At 45.3% G+C, this 23,586-nt stretch overlaps 1 protein-coding gene across 10 annotated transcripts in view; it reads left to right on the forward strand.

Moving 5' to 3' along the window:
* The first annotated feature begins 22,475 nt into the window (after positions 1-22,475).
* Positions 22,476-23,586, forward strand: part of Reep1 (receptor accessory protein 1) — a 116,638-nt gene continuing 115,527 nt past the window's right edge. For 2 of the 10 annotated variants that reach the window (XR_005503256.2, XM_039107807.2), the window contains exon 1: positions 22,791-23,058. Coding sequence is in view for 4 of the 10 variants with exons in the window: in XM_039107814.2 (XP_038963742.1) it covers positions 23,027-23,058 (32 nt within the window). In the remaining 6 variants the exon portion in view is untranslated. Of the gene's footprint in view, positions 22,595-22,789; positions 23,059-23,586 lie in introns of those variants that run through there. The other 8 variants (XM_063286282.1, XM_039107814.2, XM_039107810.2 and 5 more) reach the window with 8 other exon arrangements.

Here is a 23,586-nt window from a genome sequence, read left to right on the forward strand (position 1 = left end):
CCACTGAGCTAAATCCCCAATCCCACATATTTTCTTTAATAGTTAGGGAACAAAGAAACTCATAAACCAGTGGATTTACCAAACACAGGAGGAGAACACAGGTGGCCAGGTTATAGCAAAGTGGGAAGATGCGGCCTTAGGTTTCTGATGCTGTCTGATGATATTCTTAGTTATTGGATTGGTGGAAATTACTGGTCTGTTAATACATTTTAAGCTGGATGGTGGTGGCACATGCCTTTAACCCCAGCACTTGGGAGGCAGAAGCAGGCAGACCTCTGAGTTCGAAGTCAGCATAGCCTACAGGGTAAGTTCCAGGACAGCCAGAGCTTCACAGAGAAACCCTGCCTTGAAAAACAAAAAGAATATATTTTAGAGACTAGAGAAATGGGTCATGGTTTTTTGCTGCTTTTTCAGAGGACCTGATCCAGTTCTCAGCACATGGGGTGACTCATAGTTGCTTATAACTCCAGCTCCAGGGGATCTGATGTCTTTTTCTAGTGTCTGTGAGCACACACATACCCACATGGACACACACACACACACACACACACACACACATCTACATAAATTTGGAAATGCTTTTTAAAAGAAAGAACACATTATGCAGCTGCAATTGAAACACTCAGGAGGCAGAGGTAGAGGCAAAAGAAGCAGAAGCAGAGGCAGGAGGATTACTCAGGAGTTCAAGACTATTTTCATCTGAGTTCTAGGATAGCCAGGGCTATATGGTGACAGGATGTCACTATGTAGCTCAGGTTGGCCTTGGAATCATGGCAATCTTCCTGTTAGGCAAGCACTCTATGTCTGAGCTGCAGCCCTCACCTCCCGTCCTGAAATTCTGATTCTTTCTGCAGCCTCACATGGGAATCTTGTTTTATTGGTCTGGCTTTGAATCTGGGTTTATCTTAAAGACTTCCCTGATCTCTTATCCTTCCAGAAGGACCTGCTGGATACTGAGTTCTTCCTAACTCCAACAGCCCCCTCTCCCAAATGCAGCTGCTCCCAGGGGCCTTTCTCACCCACTCCCCCAGGGGGCACACCTATTCTAAGCCACAGCCCCCACTTGCCCCCTTCTCTGGGCTGCAGAGCCCTGTACTTCCGTTGGCAGCTAGGATGGAGACATAACTCCCTTGGTAGAGTACAAGGCTTTGGGTCCAGTTCCTAGAACCTCATACATTGGTTCCAGCAGTCAAGAAGTAGAGGCAGGGTAGAATGATCAACTTAAAGTCATCCTTGCCTACCTGGTGAGTATGAGGCCAATCTGGGTGTGGTTTGTTTCCCCGGCGAAAGTACTTGTGAGAAAACTAATCTTTCATTTGCAAGTGGCTATCACTTGAAGATAGCTTCTGGGCTAGGGATGAAACATGCGTCTACTTCTCCTTTCAGCCCTAGGTCCCCACCTGGTGCAGACCTGTGCAGACCCTGTGCATGCTGCCACAGGCTGACTCTGGGGGTTTGAATGCGCACTGACCCTTTTGTGTCTAGAAGGCCCTGATTCCCTTCTGTCTCTTTCTGCCTCCTCTTCTGCAGAGTTTCCTGAGCCCCGAGGGGAAGGCTTCGATGGAGACGTCCCTTTCAGAGATGAGTGTTCCAAGATCCCTCGCCAATATTGTCTGGCTACGGGTCTCTGTATTTGTTTCCGTCGACTGTAGGGGGAGTTCCAATTACAGTGTGAGTCCCTCTCTCAAAACAAAAAAGTTTAAAAAAATATATGAAGTAAAGATTGCATTGTTGAAATAATAGTACCTGGTCATTGGATGAAAAGTACATAAATACCACAGAAATATGTGTGGTGTATATGTGAAAAATATATACTTGCATTGGATATTTATAAATAATGTTTATATTACATAATATAGTTATATATTATTTAAATATACTATATACACTAAATTTGTATCTTTTATATTTATTGCATAAATTACATGTGTTCTGAAAATTTGAGGCTAGCTTTGGCTACATAGTAAATTTGAGACCAGCCTGGGCTACATAGTGAAATCCTGTCTCAAAACCACAGGCAAAGCGCTCAGTCAGAGGATACTAATCTATCACACAGCAGACACTAGCTTCAGTCCACATAAAAGCTAGGTGTAGTGGCACGCTCCATAATCCTAACACTTGGGAGGTTGAGGCCGGAGAATTAGAAATTTAAGATCATCCTCAGTGACTTAGTGAACTTGTGGCCAGCCTGGGCTACAGGACATAAACATATATACATGCATGTATGTGTGTACACACACACACATATACACAGATGTATAAATTGTAATAAAAAGCAAACCAATAGAAACAAAAAGATGAACTGCATCGGAGCCATCAAATGCTGTGTGCTCCCTGATTGTGCCCTTGCACCCAGTCTTACATATTATTCAAAATTCTTCTCACTCACAAACATTACCTCACTTAGGTCAAGTATCACCTCTCCTGTAGAGCTTTGGAGTGCATCCCATCTTGGGCCACACCCGGACATTGTATGGCGTATCATCTGAAGCCTTCCTGTGGCTGTCGGTTACAGATCCACAGTTTTCATGTTTGCTCTTGAGCCCTGTAGATGATGCAGAAATCAGGACCACAGATAGTATGGAGGAACCAAAGCTAAACCTGGAGGGAGCTGCGGGTAGTCTCCCTACCTGAAGAATAACACGTTCTCCCATACCAGACAAAATCAGAGTGACTTAAAGAACAGGAGTTTGGCCAGGCAGTGATGGCACGCACCTTTGATCTCAGCACTCAGGAGGCAGAGGCAGATGGGTTTGTCTGGTCTACGGAGTGAGTTTCAGGACAGCCAGGGCTACACAGAGAAACCCTGTCTTGAAAAACCAAAAACCAAAAGCAAAAACAGTTCTCCGCAGTTTGGAGGCTGAAACCCAAAACAATGTGCCAAGTTGTGTTCAAACACTATCAGCTTCCCTTGGAGAAGGGGTTAGGAGTTGCAGGCAGCTGAACCATGTGATTTGAGTGCTGGGAATGACCCCTTGAGTGCTGGGAATGAATATAGATCTTACACAAGAGCAGCCAGTGCTCTTAGCTGCTGAACCATCTCTTACCCCTCCTCTGCTTCTAGCAACTGCTTTGGTTCTGCGCTGCAAGCTTTTACTCAGTGGCCCCAAATGCCTGGGCTTTCTTTCTGTACTTGCTGTGTGGGTCCTCTTTCCGTTCCCTTTTTCTTCCCACATTTCCCCCTCCTCCTTTCCAGTGCTGAGGGATAGAACCTGGAACCTAACGTCTGCTAGCCAAGATCTCTACTGTGAGTTATATCTCCAGCAATCCTCTTAGGAGGAGAAGGGTCCAGTCTAATCCAGTAACAACCCTATTTTAGTTCAACAAAATTATTTCCAAATAAGGTTACATCTGAGGTTCCCAGTAGATAGGATTTGCTTGGACGCTATTCAATCCATCTTCCTATGTCCGGTGTGTGCCCATGCTTGCTACTTTTTGAGCCTCTCAAAGGGAAGAGAGATAACACCAATTGCAGGCTGAGGCTGGACTTAGCTACAAACAAGGATACTTTCTTCCTTAGTTGGGGCATCTTTGTTAGGCTCAAACACTATGTTCTAACTGATCTAATTGTCTGGCTGGTTTGGAAGGGTGAAAGGAGGGAGAGTGGGGAGTGAGATAAATAAAGTAGACTTCCATAGTGGCGCTGATAAGCTTGGCCTTCACTCTGGATATGCTTGCACAGTCCTCAATGCCTCCTCATGCTGTTTGAGAAAATGGTGACTATTACTTAGGGATATTTTGAAAGTTTTCTAAAGCCAGATGCAAAGGCAACCTGCTAAGTTCCTTAAGGTGTGTGCCTCGATCTGCTTCAGCTGCTATGACAAAATAGCATCAACAACAAGATTTACTCACAGTTTGAATGGCTTTGAAGTCCAAGATCTAAGTGCCATCAGAACCTTTGCTGAGGGCTTCGACCTTGTCACTCACGGTTCATGAGTGCAACCTTTTCACTGTGTCCTACCTTAGTAGTGGGCATAGCATCTGATCTCTAGGCTTTCTTCTAATGGGCGCTGACCCTCCCCCATCCTCTCCCTGCCTCAGGAGGGAGGGGTGCTCCCCACTTTGAGTGTTAAATGTCAACACACGAAGCTTAGCGATACAGGCATTCAGACCACGCCGCACAGCGTTGGGTTGAGTTGTAAGGAGGTTAGTCTTGGTTCAGGGGATTTTTAAAGCAGCAGGTGCTCATGATGACATGAAGTTTGAGGTTTATAATGAAGGCCTCTCTGCTTCTTGCAAGCATTTTCCCAGAGCCCACTGTAGTGTTCTGCCCATTATCCAAAGCAGCATACTTACATCTCTCAGGTTGCTGACCTAGCCCAGGACATAGGACAACAAAATAAATTAGTTACCCCTCCTTCATACATAATACTATTTTGTTTAATTTGTTTGTTTGTTTGGTTGGTTGGTTTTTGGTTTTTTGAAAGAGTCTCATTCTATATCCCAGACTGGCCTGGGATTCACTATGTAGCCCAAGCTGGCCTCTAACTCCTGGCAATCTGCCTACCCAATCAGTACACACTGCTTCATTGAACAAATTAAGTACCTAGTGCTTTAATGATCTGTGTGGTATACATACTACTCCTACCCCAGGGAGTCCCTCAATGCTTCAGATCCTCCTAATCTAGGGGGGACAGGAGTTAAGATGTTAAGACGATGGATAGGAGTACCACAGGAGGCCAAGATCAAGAGAGGCTCTCTAAAAGAAAGGACAGCTTTCTGGAAAGAAGCAAGGTATGCTAATGGGCTTACCAACACAGTGTCTTCCACTGCCTCGCTACTGCTCAAACATGAGGATCTGAGATCAGATCCCTCAGAGCTCAGTAAAAGTTAGGTGTCTCTGTGTGTATGTCCAACCTCAGCACTGTGGGAGACGGAGATTGGAGGATTTCTAGGGTTTACCGGAGAGCCAGCCTAGCTGAAGATCTGTGAACTCCTAAGATGTCTGTGTGCCTTCTGAATCTAGACACCCACCACACCTCCCAAATGCAAACACCACAGATACACACACACACTCACACACACACACTCACACATACACACACACTCACACACACTCACACACTCACACACACTCACACATACACACACTCACACACACTCACACACTCACACACTCACACATACACACACTCACACACACTCACACACTCACACACACTCACACACACTCACACACTCACACACACTCACTCACACTCACACACTCACACACACTCACACACACTCACACATACACACACACTCACACACTCACACACTCACACATACACACACTCACACACTCACACACTCACACACACACTCACACACTCACACTCACACACTCACACACACTCACACACACTCACACTCACACACACTCACACACACTCACACACACTCACACACACTCACACACACTCACACACACACTCACACATACACACTCACACACACTCACACATACACACACACACTCTCACACACACTCACAGAGAGAGAGAGAGAGAGAGAGAGAGAGAGAGATTTTGGCTGTAATGACATCAGCAGGTGATCCATACGGCCATGGAGAACTCCCCAGAGTAATGTGCATAGCCATATTTACACAAATTTGAGAGGGTTGGCAAGGCATGTGGATCCCTCCTCCCAGGGCAGCCTCCTTTGCTCCAGCTCCCACAGGCTCCTGTTCCTGAATCCAGGCTGGAACAGGCTAGTGCCTTGTGGTCAGAAGGTCTTGAAATCAGGAATTTCTGATGCCCGTAACCTAACTGCTGTGGGCATCACAGTCTCCAGGGGGAAGTGAGCTACAACAGCCGGCTGAAGGATGCAGACAGCACAGTCGTGTGTTTGGAGTTGCTTGCGCTGGTGGTAATTCACTTGTAATGAGTACCAGAGAACAGACACAGGGGCCTTTCTCACTGCCCAGGCTGTGGGTGTGAATGCTTCTCGCTCTCAATACACGTGTCCAGTGAGTACGGTTCTCTCATGCTACCCTGGCCAGCGCTTGTCACAGCCAACTCCAGAAATATTCACAAAGCTTGTGAGTTTCACTTGCCAACTTTCATATCACATTCACGCTGCTTACAGAGGAAACAATGGGATGGGGTAGGTAATTCTTAAAATAACTACTTTAAAAAAACTACTAATGCTACTAAACCTGTATATAATTCAGAAAAAAGCAAACTGAAACTTAAGCTAACCATGGAAGACTAAATTTGAAGTTTTGCACACTCAGCTGCCCCAGTGTCAGCAGAGGTGGGGAGGCACTGTCTAGGCACGGCTGCCAATAGCCAGGGGGTCCCCCTGACTTCTGCTGAGGTGAAGTCAGATCCTTGACTACGTCACAGAAGAGCGTTTCAGGAGAGTCAGAGTGAAGTAAAGTTAATGAGTTTATTAAGTAGAGACGAGCAAGATGCAATACACACTTCCTATTTAAGCATGGGCTTGGAGGGAGAGAGATGCTTAGGACCAAGCTAGTGTACACCACAGACATGAGTCATGCTTGTGTCTTCACTCGGCCGTGTGCGAGTCTGTTGCATCGTTGAAAGGATATAATTTATGACAAGATTGAAAGACTGAGCAGAGCTTTATGATTGGGGGGAAAAATGGGCTGCTGCCTACTTATTTTCCCTACCCTAAAACATTCCCTTTTGTGTATGAATTGTCAGATGTGTATTCATACTTGGAAATGAAAATGGAGTGTTACTACAGTTAAACAGACAAGTGCAAGACCACAACCCCCCCCCCCCCGGCCCCGATCGAGGCATCCTTGCTTGTCTTTAGGAAGACGACTACTTTGGCAATCTTGGTTTTATCTGTGGTGTTGAGTTTCTGGTTCCCAGACAAATTTCACACTGTGGGCCTTCTTTCTCTTTCCACATCCTCTTAATTTTTTCCTGCCTCTCTCTTTTGTCTCAAAAGTCCCCATGGATGGAGAGAAGTTCAGTGACGAGAGAAGTTTAGCACTTGAGTTTGGTTCCCAGCGACCATGTCTGGCAACTCCCAACTGCCTGTAACTCCAGCTCTGACACCTCTGGCCTCTGTGGCCACCTCACATGCATGGACACATAACTAAAAATGATAAAATAGGGATTTTTAAAATTGTAAATGGTGATCTTGACTTTAAAGTAACCATTTAAACTAAACCAATTAAAATAGAAAATCTAAGCAGGTATGGTGGCTCATACCTGCAAGGCTCATGTGTGGTGGTTGCCATGAGCTTGTGGACAGCCAGGGTTGGGTAGTGAATTCCAGGCCAGCCGTAGCTGCAGTGTGAATCCCTCTCTCAAAACAAGACAAAGCAAAATTTAAAAAGCTAAAAAATATGTTTATTGTAAAAACTAAAGGTTGCATTGCTGAAATAGTAGCACCTGGTTATTGAATTAAAAGTACATAAATAGGCGGTATAGAAACATATGTGAGATGTATATTTACATAGGATATTTATGTATGATGTTCATGTAACATGTTTACATACTACGGGAATGTACTCTATAGATTTAACTTACATGCTATATACAAGTGTTATAAGCTTATTTTATAAAGTATATGCATTCTGAGTTTGGCTTTTTTTTTCCTTTGGAAAGACTTAAAAGGTAGACAAGGATGAACTTGAATTTCTGATCATCTTGTTTTCACCTCCCAAGTGCTGGGATTATAGACTTCCCCACCACTTTTTTAAAATTAATCATTTTATTCATTTACATTTCTAATGATATTCACCTTCTTGGTTTCCCCTCCATGAAACACCTATTCCATCCCTCCTCTCCCCCCTCCCCTTTGCCTCTATGAGGGTGCTCCTCTACCCACTCCCACCTCGTCCCCCTACACTGGGGCATCAAGCCTTTAGGATTAAGGACCTCCCAATCCCATTGATGTCAGATAAGGTCACCCTCCACTACATATGTATCTGGAGCCATGGTTCCTTCCCAGTGTGCTCTTTGGTTTGTGGTTAAGTTCCCAGGAGCTCTGGGTGGTCCAGTTAGTTGATACTGTTCTTCATATGGGGTTGCAATCAAGAAGTGCTTGCTGACAGGAGCCTGGTATGGCTGTTCCCTGAGAGGTTCTACCAACACCTGACCATTACTGATCCAGATACATACCATCGGACTTAACCTGGGGACCCCAATGGAAGAGCTAGGGGAAGGACTGAAGGAGCTGTACCCACTTTTTATGTGGTTTTACGTGGCCGTGGGGGTCAAAGCCAGGGTTCCACGCATGCCAGGAAAGCACTATACCAGCAACATCCTCAGCCCAGAACAGCGTATTCTTTAGGTTCAATAATCAGAAGCTTAAATATTTCTTGGATGACACTAGTGATGCCAGTTTATATTGGGGTTTGGGGGACAGTTCAGGAGAGGTCTCAGGTTCTTGTGTCCCACAACAAAGACCTGGACAGACACGCATAGATAGTAATAAGCAAAGAAAAAGATGTATTACACTTGCAAGAGAAGAGGCAGAGTGGGACAGAGAGAGCTAACGGCTCGATGGTCCTGCTATACAGAGTTGGGACTTTGATGTTACCTTAGCACGGGCTTTTTGTTTGTTTGTTTGTTTTTACCTCATTTGTATAATGTGGGCGTTTTGCACATGCTCTGTCATGCAGTCCCACATACAACTTCATGCATTACATGACTTGTTGGGATCTCAAATCTCCTCCCAGGTGTCGGTTCCTCAGTAGGAAAAGAGCCAAATGTCACCTTCAGACATCTGGAGGGCTCTGTATCTGCTCTGGTGTGGGGCAAAGTCCCGGGCAGTGGAGGGCTTTGCCACCTCGTTTTCCCATATGCTAATTTTGTAAGGCTTTGCACAGGCATTTCAGATCTCACTCTACACTGGCTGTCGCTACCCAGGGCCTCTCGTATGCTACCTAAGTGACCAGCCCTGTGTGGTTGTTCTTAACAAAGTAATTTTCTGTTTTCACGTGACTGCAACAGGGAAAGGACTGAAATCCCAGGGGCATTTCCTTCACGTCTTCTCTGCTTCTGAGCTGATACACCTGCTTTTATCTGGACTAGTTTTATTTTATCTTACCAACAACCTTGTGAGCATTTACAAGTTTATGGCCAAGCTAGCCTTAAACTACTCATTAATATTAATGGACCCCAAAATCTACTCATTAATATTAATTCTTCTGAGACTTTTCTTGGAGTAGCGGAAGTGTTTAAAGTTTAAAGTTTTCTTTAGTTATATGCATTTGTTTGTCACAGGGAGTGGTGGGACACACATGCATGTTGTCAGAGTACAGCTCATGGGAGTCTGTTGTCTTCCCACAGAACATTGCTTTTTCACCCCGAGCCATCTCATCTGACCCTAAACTTTAAAGAGGCTTTGTCTCTTTAAATCAGGGGCCCAAAGCAGGTTTCCTCTGGTCTGGGAACTCTTGGCATGAACACTCACTCACTGCTCACATTCGGAGGGACGACTCTCAGTCAAGTCCACCGGACTTGGACGGAAGTGGACTTCCTTCCCATTTCTCAGAGGGGCGCCGCCCCTGAAATCTAACCAATGTCTTGGGCCCCGGGGGAAGAAGGGTCACCCTGGACAGCAGTGTGGTTTGGCGGGATGGAAAATGAATTAGATGTTCATTATCAAGACCACAGACACTCTCGAAGGAGATCAGAACGCTGAAGGGAAGGCTGAGGAGACTTGGTAACGGGCTTACCTTGTGAACACCTGGATCTGATTTGATCCCCAGGATCCCTATAAGACGAGTTGTGCATTAGTCTTCCTCTATCTCCATGTGCACGTGTGTCCCCCGCCTCCCCATGAAAAATAAATGAATGTAATTAAAGATTACTTTTTAAAAAATCTTATATTATCCAAGAAAATTCACAGAAGAATTAATTAGTAATAAACTGTAGATTTTGAAACCTGAGCTAGCTTAGTCACAAAACTGTGAACATGCTTGAAATCTCAGGGCTGAGAAGGTAGAGACAGATGAATCCCTGGGGTTTGTTGGCTGAGCAATCTAGCTTACTCGGTGACGTCCAGGCTAGAGGATAATAGACTGCTCCTAAGACTGATATTTAGTCTCTAAATGCACACATATTCACGCACAACCTGTTCAAACATACAGGGCTGGGGGTAGGGTCAGGTGTGAGAAGACTTGTAGTTTGTGTTTGATACACGTACCTGGAGTAACAGAGAGGTTACCTTCTTCTGGAGCTGCTAACCTTAGGGGATGCCAGTCCGGGCTTCTGAGGCATCTTTCATACAGAAACAAATGTCAGAAAGAAAAGTTAAAAGGGTTAATACGTGTAGGGCATCCCAGTCCTTCCAAAGAGGACATGATATGAGAGATCGCCACCTGGTTCTTTTCATTAATTTATTCATTCATTCAGCAAGCTTGTATGGAACCCCTGCCATATGCCGACCATAGGGCCAGGAGGTCAGGACGTGAGGCTGGATAGGATTCCCTAGCCTGCAGCAATTGAAAGAGGTGTAACAAAATACAAGGCACTGCAGAGCGCCTGTTAATGAATGAAATCTCTAGAGAAGAAAGATGGGGTGTTGGCTCTATAGAAGGTGGTTGTGTAAGGTGTGTATGAAGCTAAGGTAAGAGGAGGCTCAGCCAGGAAAAGTCCTAGCTCAGAGGTCCTTTTCTGGATATCTTGGAGAAGCAGTATTAAATCTACTTACTGGGAGGTACCTGTTGTCAGTCAGAACCCCATTTTATTTAGACAAGATCTTATTATGTAACCCAGGCTTGCCTTGAACTTACTATATAGCTCAGGCTAGCCTTGAATTCGATCCTCCTGCCTATACCTCCCAAGTGCTGGGATTATAGCCCAGCTCTCGAGCTCCACTCTTCCCTTGCTTGTCCCACACTGACCTAGAAGCTCTGTTCTGTGCAGGCACCATTTTAAGTAGCAGGGACTGAGTAATAATCAGAGGAAAAGATACAGAGTGAAAGTCTGTCTTTATAATCTCCCATTGTAGTGGGAGAGACAGAGAGCAAACACAATAAACCCTTTGTCCTATTCCCAGTCAATGGTGCTGAGGAGTCATTAGCAAGCAGAGAACCAAGGAGGACCAAGCCTTTGCTCCCAGAGGGAAGAAACACAGAGTTCAGTTCCTGGGAGCTTCTGCTCACACTTTCTTCAACCGATCATTAGTTTATCCATTCCTCTAACATGCTTCTAAAAGGGCTCCTTGTTTTTTATCTATATATTTATTTATTTAGTGCAAGTACACATGCGTGCTTCGTGTGTGTGTGTGTCTGTGTGTCTGTGTGTCTCCGTGTGTTTGTGTGTGTGTGTGTGTGTGTGTGTATTTCACTGGAGTTTTAAGAGCAAAACCTGTGCTCTAGACATCCCAAAAAGCACCCCCTATGCCAACCACCCCCTATGCCAATAGAGAAAGGTAAATAATAGAGAAAAGTAGTAAATGGAGATTTATCGAGTGTGGCTACATCAGGAAGAGACACAGACAAAAAGGCCCACTGACCCCTCTGCCTCACATCTGTTGTTGGAATATTCATATTGAGGTTTGGGTTTAAACTGGAGATACGCAGCCCTGGTCAGAGTGGTCCTGCCCATCACTGCCCCATGACTGTATTTGTCCAGGTCTGTCCTGTAAGGTGGTCTGCATGGTTGTCAGAACTGTGTAAACCTCTTCCCGAGAGTCAAGCTTTTCCTCTGGCTCCACCAGAATTCAGCCCTTACTCCAGCGGGGAAATCTGTTGAGGTCTGCCTGCCCAAGATAGCTGGAGGCATTTTGTTCCAGATGGCCGGGTATTTCATACTGTTGCTATGATATGCCTGCCAGTCATTTACACAGAAAAATATCTTGACTCAGAGCAGGGTCATACTGACCACAACCCCTGTTATGTTCTATACGTTCTGGGGTTTGTTAATCTTAAGAAATTTCACAACCATAATCTCCACTTAGGACCAATTGGACGAAAGGTCAGTTGGAACTGCTCTGTCTTGAGTCAAAATAGCTTGAGTCAGAGCTGACCACTGCACCTGTGTATGAGCTCATTGTGGTTCTGTGGGGGGGTTTTCCTTTAAAAGCCTGCCTTGAGAAATGTTTGTTGTAGCTCAGATAATTTTGAGCTATGTTTCTGATCCGATCAGTATTAGGGTGTGCAGTCAATAAACCAACCCAGTTTGAGATCTGTGCTCATGTGGTTTGTGGAGTGACCCTCAGACCCCAAAGACTCCTGGAGAAATGTTAATTCTTTGAGAACCATTGTTTAAATAATCCAGTTGTCCAGTAAAAAGGTATCTCTCTTTAGAATGCATCTCCCATCAGGACAATAAGACATGGTTCTTTAAAAGATGCCTTACTTAGTACACATTCTTGATGCATTAACACTGAACCTACACTGACATCATATGCCTGAAAGCAGCTGACTTCCACAAGGCACAGCATGGTCTTCTCAGCCCAAGAAAACACTGTGTACCGTTTCTGTGCCAGGATCAGGGGTCTTCACCATAGGCAAGTGCAAACCTCAGGAGAGAAAAAAGCTGCAGAGCTCAGAAAAGGAGATATTACACTGCCAGAGTGTAGGTTAGTGCCATCACTATAAAAATCAGTGTGGAAATTCCTCAGAAAGATGAGGATCCTCATCTCAAACAAACAGCAAAAGAGAAAGAAAAAGAACACATGGATGGACAGATGATTGATCAATAGATAAGCAGATGATAAAAAACAGTCTACATGATATAGTTCTGGATGATGTACTTCTTTTTCTACATGTTTACATTATGTCTTCAGGGGCAAAGAACCTCAAATGAAGCATTTCTCATTCTTACTTTTACTTATATAGATCTGTCCATATATGACAAACAGTCTTGGTTTCTTTGTTGTTGTTGAATTTTTTTTAAAAATGTGTGGGTGTGTGTCGTGCCTGCATGTATGCCTGAGAGTCTTGTGTGTTTGGTGTCCATAGATGCCAAAAGAGGGGAACTAGAGTTACAGATGATTGTGAGTTTCCGTGTGTGTGTGTGTGTGTGTGTGTGTGTGCGCGCGCGCGCGCGCGCGCGCGTGTGTGTGTCTTGAAGAGAAACCAGTGTTCCTAACCACTGAGCAATTTCTCTGACAGGGCTGGATTTTTGTTTTTAATGCTCAGTTAGCAAGAGATCTAGATTCCTGCTGCCTCGTGCAGATCCTTAGATTCCGCTAATTCCACAAAGTTCCTCTAATTCCACTGTCACCTCCAGGATCCCAAAGGAACACCTCATGCAAACGGGCTGTCCCTCTGGATAGCAGAACTTCCAGTTGTGAATGAGAGTAAACAGTATTGGGCTGTGGCTGAATGGAGAAGGTGCACTCTCTGAGAAAGCGTCCTCACAGCCAGGATTTAATGAGCCCAGAGTCCCATCCCAAACACTGAAAGGGAACCCTGGGCACAAACTGGGATTGCATGGTGCTGGGAACCAGAGAAAAGGAAACCTCAACTAGGATTTGCCAAGGCCCTTGACACAGGGTAGGCAGTCTCTGAGGGCACCACTGGCTCTGGCAGTCGCAAGGTGTCTTAGTCATGGTTATTATTGCTGTGATGAAACACCATGACCAAAACAAGTTGGGGAGGAAAGGGTTAATTTAGCTTATTTCCCTATCACAGTTTATTGTTGAAGGAATTCAGGACAGAACTCAAGCAAAGCAGGAACCTAGAGGCAGGAGTTGATGCAGAGGCCATAGAGGGGTACTGCTTAGTGGGTTGCTTTCCATGACTTGCTCAGCTTGCTTTCTTATAGAACCCAGGACCACCATCCCAGGAATGGTACCACCCACAATGGGCTGGGCCCTCCACTGTCAGTCACTAACTAAGAAAGTATCCCACAAGTTTGCCTGTAGCCTGATCTTATGGAGGCATTTTCTCAGCTAACGCTCCCTCCTCTCTAATGACTTTAGCTTGGGTCAAGTCGATTGAAAACTAGCCAGTGCACACAGCCTAAGAACAAGAAAAACTATACAGGGCTGTATGAAAACTTAATAAACAGAGCTTTGCCAGTTCTCAAGAGATGTCCTACCGCTGAACCGTCTCTCCAGTCCCCACACACATGAAGTTTTAAAAGTAATTTTTTTAAAAAAAATTAATTTTCAGGTAATAAATTTCAGATAGTCTGTGGATGTACCTCCAGTTGGTACAGTGCTTGGTTATCATGCAAGAAACCTGGGGTTTGATACCCAGTAACACATCAAATAGAGCTAATAGTTCACACCTATAATCCTAGAACTCTAAAGGTTCAGAAGTTCAAGGCCATTCTAGGATATGCCAAGAGTTTGAGGCTAGCCTGGGCTACATGAGACCCTGTCTCAAAAGAAATTCATATAATTTCAAGAGAATAGTTTTAAACAATAACATGCATACTGTATAACTGTCACCACATGAGGACACAGATTCCCATCACTTTAGGAAGCTTCCTTGTGACCTTTCTCCATTTCCCTCTCCATCCAAAATACCCATGAGCTTTTCATCCTTCTAATTTGATTTGTCTTTCTCAGTCAGGGAAATGAAGTCAAACACTGTGTATTCTTTTGTTATTTTTTCCCATTCTAAAATGAAGTCAAACACTGTGTATTCTTTTGGGTTTTTTTTTCCCATTCTAAAATGAAGTCAAACACTGTGTATTCTTTTTTTTTCCCATTCTAAACTTTTTTTGAGGCTCTTTCATGATTGATACAATTCACTCTCTTTGTTGCTGAGTACTATCTTACAATAAGGGTATTTCACGGTTCCTTTATCCATTCACTTGCTGCTCTTGTTTCATTTCTGTTACTGTGATCAAATACACTGAAAGAAGCAACAGAGCGGAAGAAACCAGGATATTTTGTTTGTTTGTTTGTTTGTTTGTTTGTTTGTTTGTTTGCTTGTTCACTTTTTTAAAGCTCACAACCCCAGGTTACAGTCTGTCATTGTGGCAAAGTCAAGGCAGCAGGAACCTGAAGCAGCTTCCACCCACGCGAGCAATGCCTTAGTTACTCTTCTATTGATGAGATAAGACGGTATGACCAAGGCAACTTTTAGAAGAGTTTATTTGGGGGTTACAGTTTCAGGGTATGACCATCATGGTAGGGAGTATGTCAGCAAGCAGGGAGGCATAGTGATGGAACAGTAGTTAAGAGCTCACATCTTGAGGCACAACCATGAGACAGAGAGGAATTGGAATGGTGCAAGTCTTTTGAAACGCCAAAGCCTGTTACAAATAGCACAACTCCTCCAACAAGGCACACCTCCCCATCCTTCCCAAATAGTTGCATTAATTGAGGACCAAGCATTCAAAGAGATGAGCCTCTGAGGATCATTCTCATTCAAGCAGAAAGGGAATGTTTGAGTCATTGATTGCATTCAGTCCACTTTCTCCTTTTTAAAATACAATTTAGAATCAAAGCCCAGGGAATGGTGTACCCACTTTTAGGATAGATTTTCCTACGTCAGTTAACACAATCAAGGAAAGCTCACACAGATATTTCCATAGGTAAACTAGTCTAGACAGATCCTTACTGAGACTGTCTTCCAAGATGACTTAATTGTGACAAGTTGATAATCAAAACAAACCATCATATCTGCTATAGCCCATTTGGCCATTACACATAATGTGACCATGAGCAATCATGTATAAGTCTTTATATGATCATATGGTTGCCTTCTCTTAGGTAAACGCCCAAGAGGAGTGCTGTTAAGCAGTGAAATAAACACACATTTCTTTTTTATACATGTTTGTGTATCTTCTGATTTCTTCATTTGATGCACATATTTTAAGTAACAAGAAATTGCCACTGTGTTTTGCAAATTATCACACTGCCATTAACAATGTATGATGGCTCCAGGCCCTCCTCGCATGTACAGTTTTTATTGCTGCCAGTTTCTTTAAAGCCACTCCCATGAGTAGATAGAATATTTCACTGTGGTTTCGAAGTGCATTACATTGCCCAGACACTAAGCTAAGTGAGTCCTTTTATTACTTACTTCTCATAACTACTTTCTGAAGCATATAATAATGTTCTTACTCTACCCTCTAAAACTCTAAGCAAGTCACCAGTTAAATGCTTTCTTCTGTAATTCACCTTGGCTTCTTTTGAGGTGTCTCTTCACCTTAATAGGGCAGTGACGGGGTTGGGGATTTAGCTCAGTGGTACAGCGCTTGCCTAGGAAGCGCAAGGCCCTGGGTTCGGTCTCCAGCTCCGAAAAAAAGAACCAAAAAAAAAAAAATAGGGCAGTGACTATGTCAGGTTCCAACTCTTATAAGAAGCCTGGATGGAGATGGCAGCTAGTCTCCTGGAAGAGGTGCTTCAGTGATGAAGAGGTTAAAGATAGGCTGAAGAACCTATTGTCAACAGTCCACAATAGGGGTAGAGGGGTGAGGTGAAAGTTTTCTGGTACCAACCTCTGTCTTTTCCTGCTGAATCCTATCAATGAACACCATGGCAACCCTGCCCGGCCAGCAGTTGAAGGTCATCTCTGACCCACAACTTCTGCTGATTGAATGCTGCCAGAGCCCTGAGGAGGGCCCCACCTAGTTCAGGCACTGTTGCAAGAATCTGGAGTCTGTGAAAGGAAAAACTATCCTGCTGCCTTGAATCCTTTCTAAAAACAGGTGCAGTATAACTATAAATGAACACATGTGCTGCTTCTATAAGGGGACAGAGACCAACCAAAGAAAACACAAAACCCTACAGCAGCATCAAGTGGCCGGTGTATTGCTTATGATTCCAGCAGCTACCCTGTGCGGTATGGACTTCATTATGATTCGACCCACATCCACAGGTGTTCTGAAACGGGACCATGGTTCATAACATCAGGCTGAATACTAAAGAATGTTAACCAATTCTCAGTCCATATTGTCATTTTCCTATTCAGACACAGCCTCTGAACAGCACAAATAGAGGTAGTGGTCTAGTGGCCATTGCAGGGTCTTACATGGACCTCTGTTCTTTCCGTTACGGAGACAGCAGAGTGTGTGAGATGATATAGATTGCTCTATCTGCTGGCTGCTTTACAGTGGGTGTTCCAGCTCTCCAAAATGCTTGCTTCATCTGGTCTTAAGAACCAAAAAGCACTTGATGCCAACAAAGAGAAGCACTTCGTGCCAGTGACCTGTGAACAGCTGCTTGCTTGATCTGGAGGTCTCCTTCTCCCAGCTCAGAACTGAGTATGCCTTTTAAAGACGGAGTCAAAAAAGGCACAGCCTTCTGAGCTCACAAGTGGTTGAGTATTGGTTTTGAAGATTCTAAGGTCACCCTCAGGAGGATGTTGACTGATCTCTTGAGATGCCGGAAACAGAAGTGGATACCATGCAGGCCACCCTGATACCCTCAGATACCCTGGCCAGGCACAGGGTTTAAGGTTAAGCTTATTCCTCCTATCCTTCCCCCAACTGTATCCCTGGACCAGTCTCTACTTACTGTGGCTTCCTATGGGGCAGCATGATTTTAAGCAAAAAGCCACACTAGTGTAGATGAAAACAAAAACAAAAAGCAAACAAACCCCAAAGCTGTCCAAGCAATAACCAATTTAGTTCATACATCAAGATGTTCCTGGCTCTGTTGGATCTGAAACACAGCTCCTTCTGGCTCACTGAAGGTCGGAGGGTTGGGGAGAGAGGCTCGGGTTCGCAAAGATGGAAGTTATTCAATTCGACCTCGGAAATTGGCTCGTAAACATCCTATTTCATTGATCTCTACCCAGGAAGAATTACACAAGGAGCCACAGGAAAAAAATGGGAAGAACTGTTGAAACAGACTTCATTTATGGAAATGGAAGAGCGGGGGTGGTGTCAAGATGCAGTTTACAGGAGTGAGCATGCCCGGCTATGGGGATGATGTCACCAACTGCAGAGTGGAGCAGAAGAGCATCCTGGAGAGTGGAGTGCGCTTGGGCCTGTGCTTCCGATTACCTTTGGACATGGACTGCATCCTCTAGATGCCACATCTATGAAACTGATCCATGGAGAGGTGAATAGTGTGCCACAAAGCCAACACTTACTCTGAAAGAACCCCAGTAGCCAAAGAAAAGGATGTGGGGTATTTTCCTGTTTTGGAATCAGATAAAGACTTTAAGAAGAGGACTACTCTCCCTGAGGCCACTGTCTTGTTATTTGTGATTGGATCAAACCAGTGGATTGGAGCCAAAGGCATGAAGGTCCGAGGTCACTTCTACCCTTAAGGTGCTGAGAAGGTAGAGAAGCTAGAACAAGATTGTTGCTGGCACTGAGGACGCTACTCATCACCTATGTGCAGGACCCCCAGGAAGTGACCCAAGACCTTCACTGTAACAAATTCTGTTATGAGGGGCTCAAAGCAGGTAGGGTGAGGAAAAAGAAAGAAAAAGAAGAGAGGAAATGAAAGAAAGGAAAAGAGGGAGAGAAACTAAATGGTGAATGATAAGCTCCATTGTAGGCTTGATTTCAGAAAGTTTTTATAGTAATAGGCAAAATAAGGTTATAAACCAAGTTATTTTAAAAGTACATAATGGAGACCTCAATCAGAGAAACAGGTGCTAGTGGCTATCTGACAATGTCTGCGGCTTTTGGGTTAGTGGAAGCAATGTTCTGTCAACAATAGAATCCACATGAGACTTAAAGTGACATTAGGCACAATGGTGGGGTGGTGGAACAGAACTTATAGAATATAAGAGAACCCTGACTAATATACTTGCCTACCACTGTGTCTGGCACATATATATATATATATATATATATATATATACACATATATATATATATGTATATATATATATGCCATATACAGGGAGCTCATTAAAATGGCTTACAGGTTGTATAGTTCAATGATGGCTGACTACCAACAAAAGGTCCAAGAATTCAGTAGTTCTTCAGTCCATGAAGCTAGACGTCTTAGCTGGATTTTAGGATATGCTCATTCACCAGAGGCTGTACTGCCAGTAAAGAAGTGGACTTGGTAGGTAGGTGAGTGCAAGCAGGCAAAGAGCCAGCTTCTTCCTTCTGTGTCCTTTGTATAGGCTGCCAGCCAAAGGTGTGGCCCAGATTAAAGGTGGCTCGCCCCACCTCAAAAGATCTAGAATAAAAGTGGATCTTCCCACTTCAGATGATTTAAGAAAATGGAATCCCCTCACGATCATTTGGATCAGAGTTAATTCCAGATGTAGTCAAGTTGACAACCAAGAATAATCATCACATCAAGGAAAGGCTATTAAGATTAGTAAAAGAAACAAGATGATTTGTTTATGGATCTGGAACAATCTAACTCTTTATAATCACAAAGTTCTACAAAGTCAGCCAGCCTTGTAGACTCTTTAATATTTGTGTGGCTTTTTATTCTGGGATCTAGTTCACAGGCAAATGTAGAAGTGTATTCTTTCCGTTTACAATAAAAAAAATAGGGAGAAGTTTTGGGCCCAGCTTATGTCTGATAATCACCCCAAAACCAATTAAGGTAGTAAAGACATAAGAGGAATTGCAATTTCTGAGGTTAGGGTGTGAGAGGGTCATTCTCAAATACAATGCAGCAGGCTATCAGCAGATAGAAGCAGCAACAGCAGAAATCACACACTACACAACCATTCACGAGACAAGAAATTCAAAGCAAGCCAACTGATAGCGGCCTGAGAGCCCCATTGTCTAGAAGATGAACTCTTGCCTGGTCTCAGCGTTTTCCAGGGCTATGACCAAGGACAAACCAACAGGTCCCGGATGGAGAGATGCAGTATGTGCAACATTTTTGCTCAGAGAAATGGAAGGCAACAAAAAGTAACTTTCTTCCTGTCTCCGGTTCTCTCTCTTCCTGCTTATCACTCTGCCTTACTCAATGGAACAAGACCTCCTGACTATTGAAGAAAACTTGGGTGGTTCCACTGATTTTCTAGCCCATTCCTCCAGACTTAAGAGTTTCGTTTAATAATGGAAATATCTAGTGGAGCACAATAATCAAACCCGTGTTTTCCATTTACCCCCTAAGCTTACCCACTGCGCATGCCCATGAAGGAAACAGCATGGGGCACACTCCACAGTCTCCCCGCTCAGAATACCTTCTCAATCCACAGATTTTGAAAATTTAAACTTCTTTCCAACACTAAGGATTGACCTCCGGGGCTTGCACATACTAGGCAAGCCTGCTACTGAACTATCCCCGTCTCTCCTCCCGAGTTCGTTGTTGTTTTACTAAGAGCCTTACTAATTTGACCAGGCTGGTCTTGAACTCTGTCAGTAGTCCAAGAAGGCCTCAATCTTGCAAGCCTCCCTTCTCGGCCTCTTCAACAGCTGAACCTGTAGGCCTGTACTACCAAGGCCCTAATAAGCTGTAATATTCCATCCCTCCAAATGTCTGATAGGTCTCCTGATCTTATTAGCATATGTGGTGAAGAACATGGAGAGAAGTGTGGGGACGACGCTTGCTTGGTTGATTTTCTGTGGTTTTGGAGTATGTATGGTGTCTGTATGGTGTGTGTGTGTGTGTGTGTGTGTGTGTGTGTGTGTGTGTGTGTGTGTGTGTGTATCAGAGTTAAACCTCAGGTGTCTTTCTTTGGATACCATTCACCATGTTTTGGGGACAGAACCCCTCACTGATCCAGAGCACACCAAGTAGTCTAGGCTCTGGTTGGCCAGCAAGCCCCCATGGATCCATTCCCTTGCCTCTATCTCTGGATTTTTATTTGTAACCTGGCTTCTGGGGATCAAACCCAAGATCTGTGCTTGCAAGGCATATACTTCAGTGACTGAACTTTACACAGTCCTTGCTGCGGTTTTAAATTTTTGTTCATTTTATTGTTGCTAATAGTATTATAGATGTGCACTGCTATACCAAACTTGCCTGTGGTGTTCTGTTATTTGAGACACAATCTCACATTTGTAAGTCTAGGCTGGCCTCAGACTCATGACCATGTCCCTTCCTCAACCTCCGGAGTTCTGGGACTACAGGCATGTGTCACCATGTCTGGCTTGGCCTTAGGGTTTTCACTGCCTGGTAGGTTTTCCAAGCCTTTCTCTGTCTAATTTTATTATCTTTAGTAAAGTATGGTGAGGCCAGAGAATTAAGATAGAGCTTGGGAAGAATTCGTTTTCAACCCTGGAGAGAGCACAGGCCATGTAACCACTAGAGGAAAACAAGGCAGCAGGAAAGCAGGAGCCATAACAAATATTCCCTAAGGAACGCAGGGCCAGGCAGGTTTATGATTTCCTAATCTGAGTAACTTGAGTGGGCACTGGGACACAGAAGCTTCTCTGGTAGTCTCATACATAAATGCACAGTGGCCTGCGGTGTGAGGATTCTTTAAAGAAGTGATTTGGGGCATGAGATTCACAGCTGCCCCAAAGTGAAATGACCAAGCTCCCCAGCTTCACCACTACATTAACCCCCTTGATATTACAAGTATTTTATGGGTTCTCTGAGACAAAGAGGACGTAGAGACAAAGAGACATCAAAGAAGACAGCTCTCTCATAGCCCCTTAATATCAGAAAGTGTATGTTGATACACATGAGAGAAAGACAGAGACAGAGAGAGTGAGAATCATGTAGTCCAGGCTGGCCTTGAACTCCCTTCATAGCCAAGAATGACTTTAAACTCACCTTCCTGTCTCCTCCTCCTGAGGGTGAGTGTTTCAGGGTCAATTACCGATCCTGGGTTTGGAGTGAGGGGGTTGAGACTGATCTTAGGATTCTAGCCCTGGCTCCCGATTCTACCTCCCAAGAATTGGAGTCATAGTTGCATGCCACCGTGCATATTCTATCGCATTAGAAGGCACTGCTTTTCAGTGTCTTTCAGTCAAGGTCCAAGGTCACCTTGCCACTGCAAGAAACCATCTTGGGCAGATATCCTTTAGGAAAAGCTAAACTAGGACTCTGCAGAATTTCTCGTACTGGGCACTGAATTTTACACAATATCCACAAAGAAGAGCAAGTCACTGGGTCCTAAACTACCAGAGGGAGGAAGCAGCAAAGCCCAGGCTTAAAGGACAAAGGCTTCCAAGTGCTGTGGAAGTTGGTGCAGGTCCATCCTCAGGGTGAGCAAAGCAAGTCACTCAGCCGGGCTGCAAAATTTAAAGGGACAAATACTATATGGTGCAATCATTTTTAAAGGAATTAATGTGTTTATAGCTGAAGGCAGTTTCCATTTTGCCCGAGATGCCACATGGCTCTTAATGCTGCTGGGCCATGATGTACACCGTGGCTCTCATAACCCAGTAGCTGAGGCTTGAAGATGAATCAAAGACAGAAATACATGGATGGACAAGGAGTGTCCACGGTGCGGGTCTGTGAGACGGCTTCCCTGGTACCTGCTGCCATGTCTGATGGTGATGGTGACCGGAGGTATCACGGGACCTATATTGAACTGACTCTTGCAGGTTGACCTCTGACTTGTGTGATAGTCCGTGTGTGTGTGTGTGTGTGTGTGTGTGTGTGTGTGTGTGTGTGTGAGAGAGAGAGAGAGAGAGAGAGAGAGAGAGAGAGAGAGAGAGAGAGAGAGAGATCTGCAGTAAAAAGAACTGAAGGGACTTGTGGTGAATGGTGATAGTGTTGCAGGCAGAGAAGGGATCCTGTAGGGACACTAATGTTGCCAGTAGGCAGACACTTGCTGAGATGCTGTAATGATGACTTATGGGGTGTCAGTTGAAGACTTCAGGTTTCTTCTGAGGCTAGCGTATTACATGTCTAAGTGAAGAATGACAGAACCTCGTCCAGACAGGTATAGGTAGGATTTCAAAGTCCAAATTCAAACCTCAGTTTCCCCACCGTAATAATGAAGGTGAAACAGCCCTGGGGGGGGGGCGGTTCAGAGGCCCAGCCCACTGGGCCACCGCACCACAAGGTTTCTCAAGGAGGGTGGAGGAGGACCCGCCCTGGCTGCAGCCCTGGGGCTGGGACGAACTGAGCAGGGGCGGGTCGCGCGGGTGCCCTCACCGCTAGCCGCCCAATCGCCGTGGGCCCGCGGAGCCCCGGGGGGCTGGGGCAGCGGGCGGAACGAGCCGCGGCTGCGCCGACGCGCGAGCGCGGGGCCGGGCCGGGCGGGTGCGCTCAGTCTGGCGGCGGCGGTGCGCGGACAGACAGACGTGTCGGGAGCGCAGCACCGCCCGCAGCCCAGCAATCCGGGCCGCGCCCGCCAGCCAGCCCGCCCGCCATGGTGTCGTGGATCATCTCCAGGCTGGTGGTGTAAGTGGCCTCTTCTCCTGTGTCCCTTCTTCCCTTTCTCTCCTATCCCCACGTCCCCTTAGGGCCGCGCGCCCCTGCGAACCACCAGCCCGGGTTCGGTAGATCTATTAATACCCCGCGGTCGCTAAATTTAGCAGGTACAGTAGCTGCCTGGGGACGCGGGGAGCGCGAGGCGGTGTAGGACGCGCGACGCTACTGACCCATGGGTAGCCGCGGGCACAGGCGGCGCCTTGCAGGGGGACCGGGGCGTGGGTCCTCGCACGCTGGTGGAGTCACCGGGGCTGGGCAAGGCATCTTGCCTTGTCTCTGTTGCTTTGTTCCATCCCGGGTGGGGCGGATTTGCAGAGGCTCCGAGTGGGTAGCCCGCGCGTCTCTCTCCTTTGGAAGAAAATGCCTTGGGCTTGCCTGACGCTGTGCTTTTGTCGGGTGAAAATGACATACAGTCCAGACAAGCGAGGGGAGCTGCCTGAAGGGGTCTTCGCGGAGACTAGTAGCCAGATGGAGGTGGGGCACTCAATGGAGTAAGGA

Source organism: Rattus norvegicus, chromosome 4, assembly GCF_036323735.1.
Source record: "Rattus norvegicus strain BN/NHsdMcwi chromosome 4, GRCr8, whole genome shotgun sequence".
Taxonomy (NCBI): domain Eukaryota; kingdom Metazoa; phylum Chordata; class Mammalia; order Rodentia; family Muridae; genus Rattus; species Rattus norvegicus.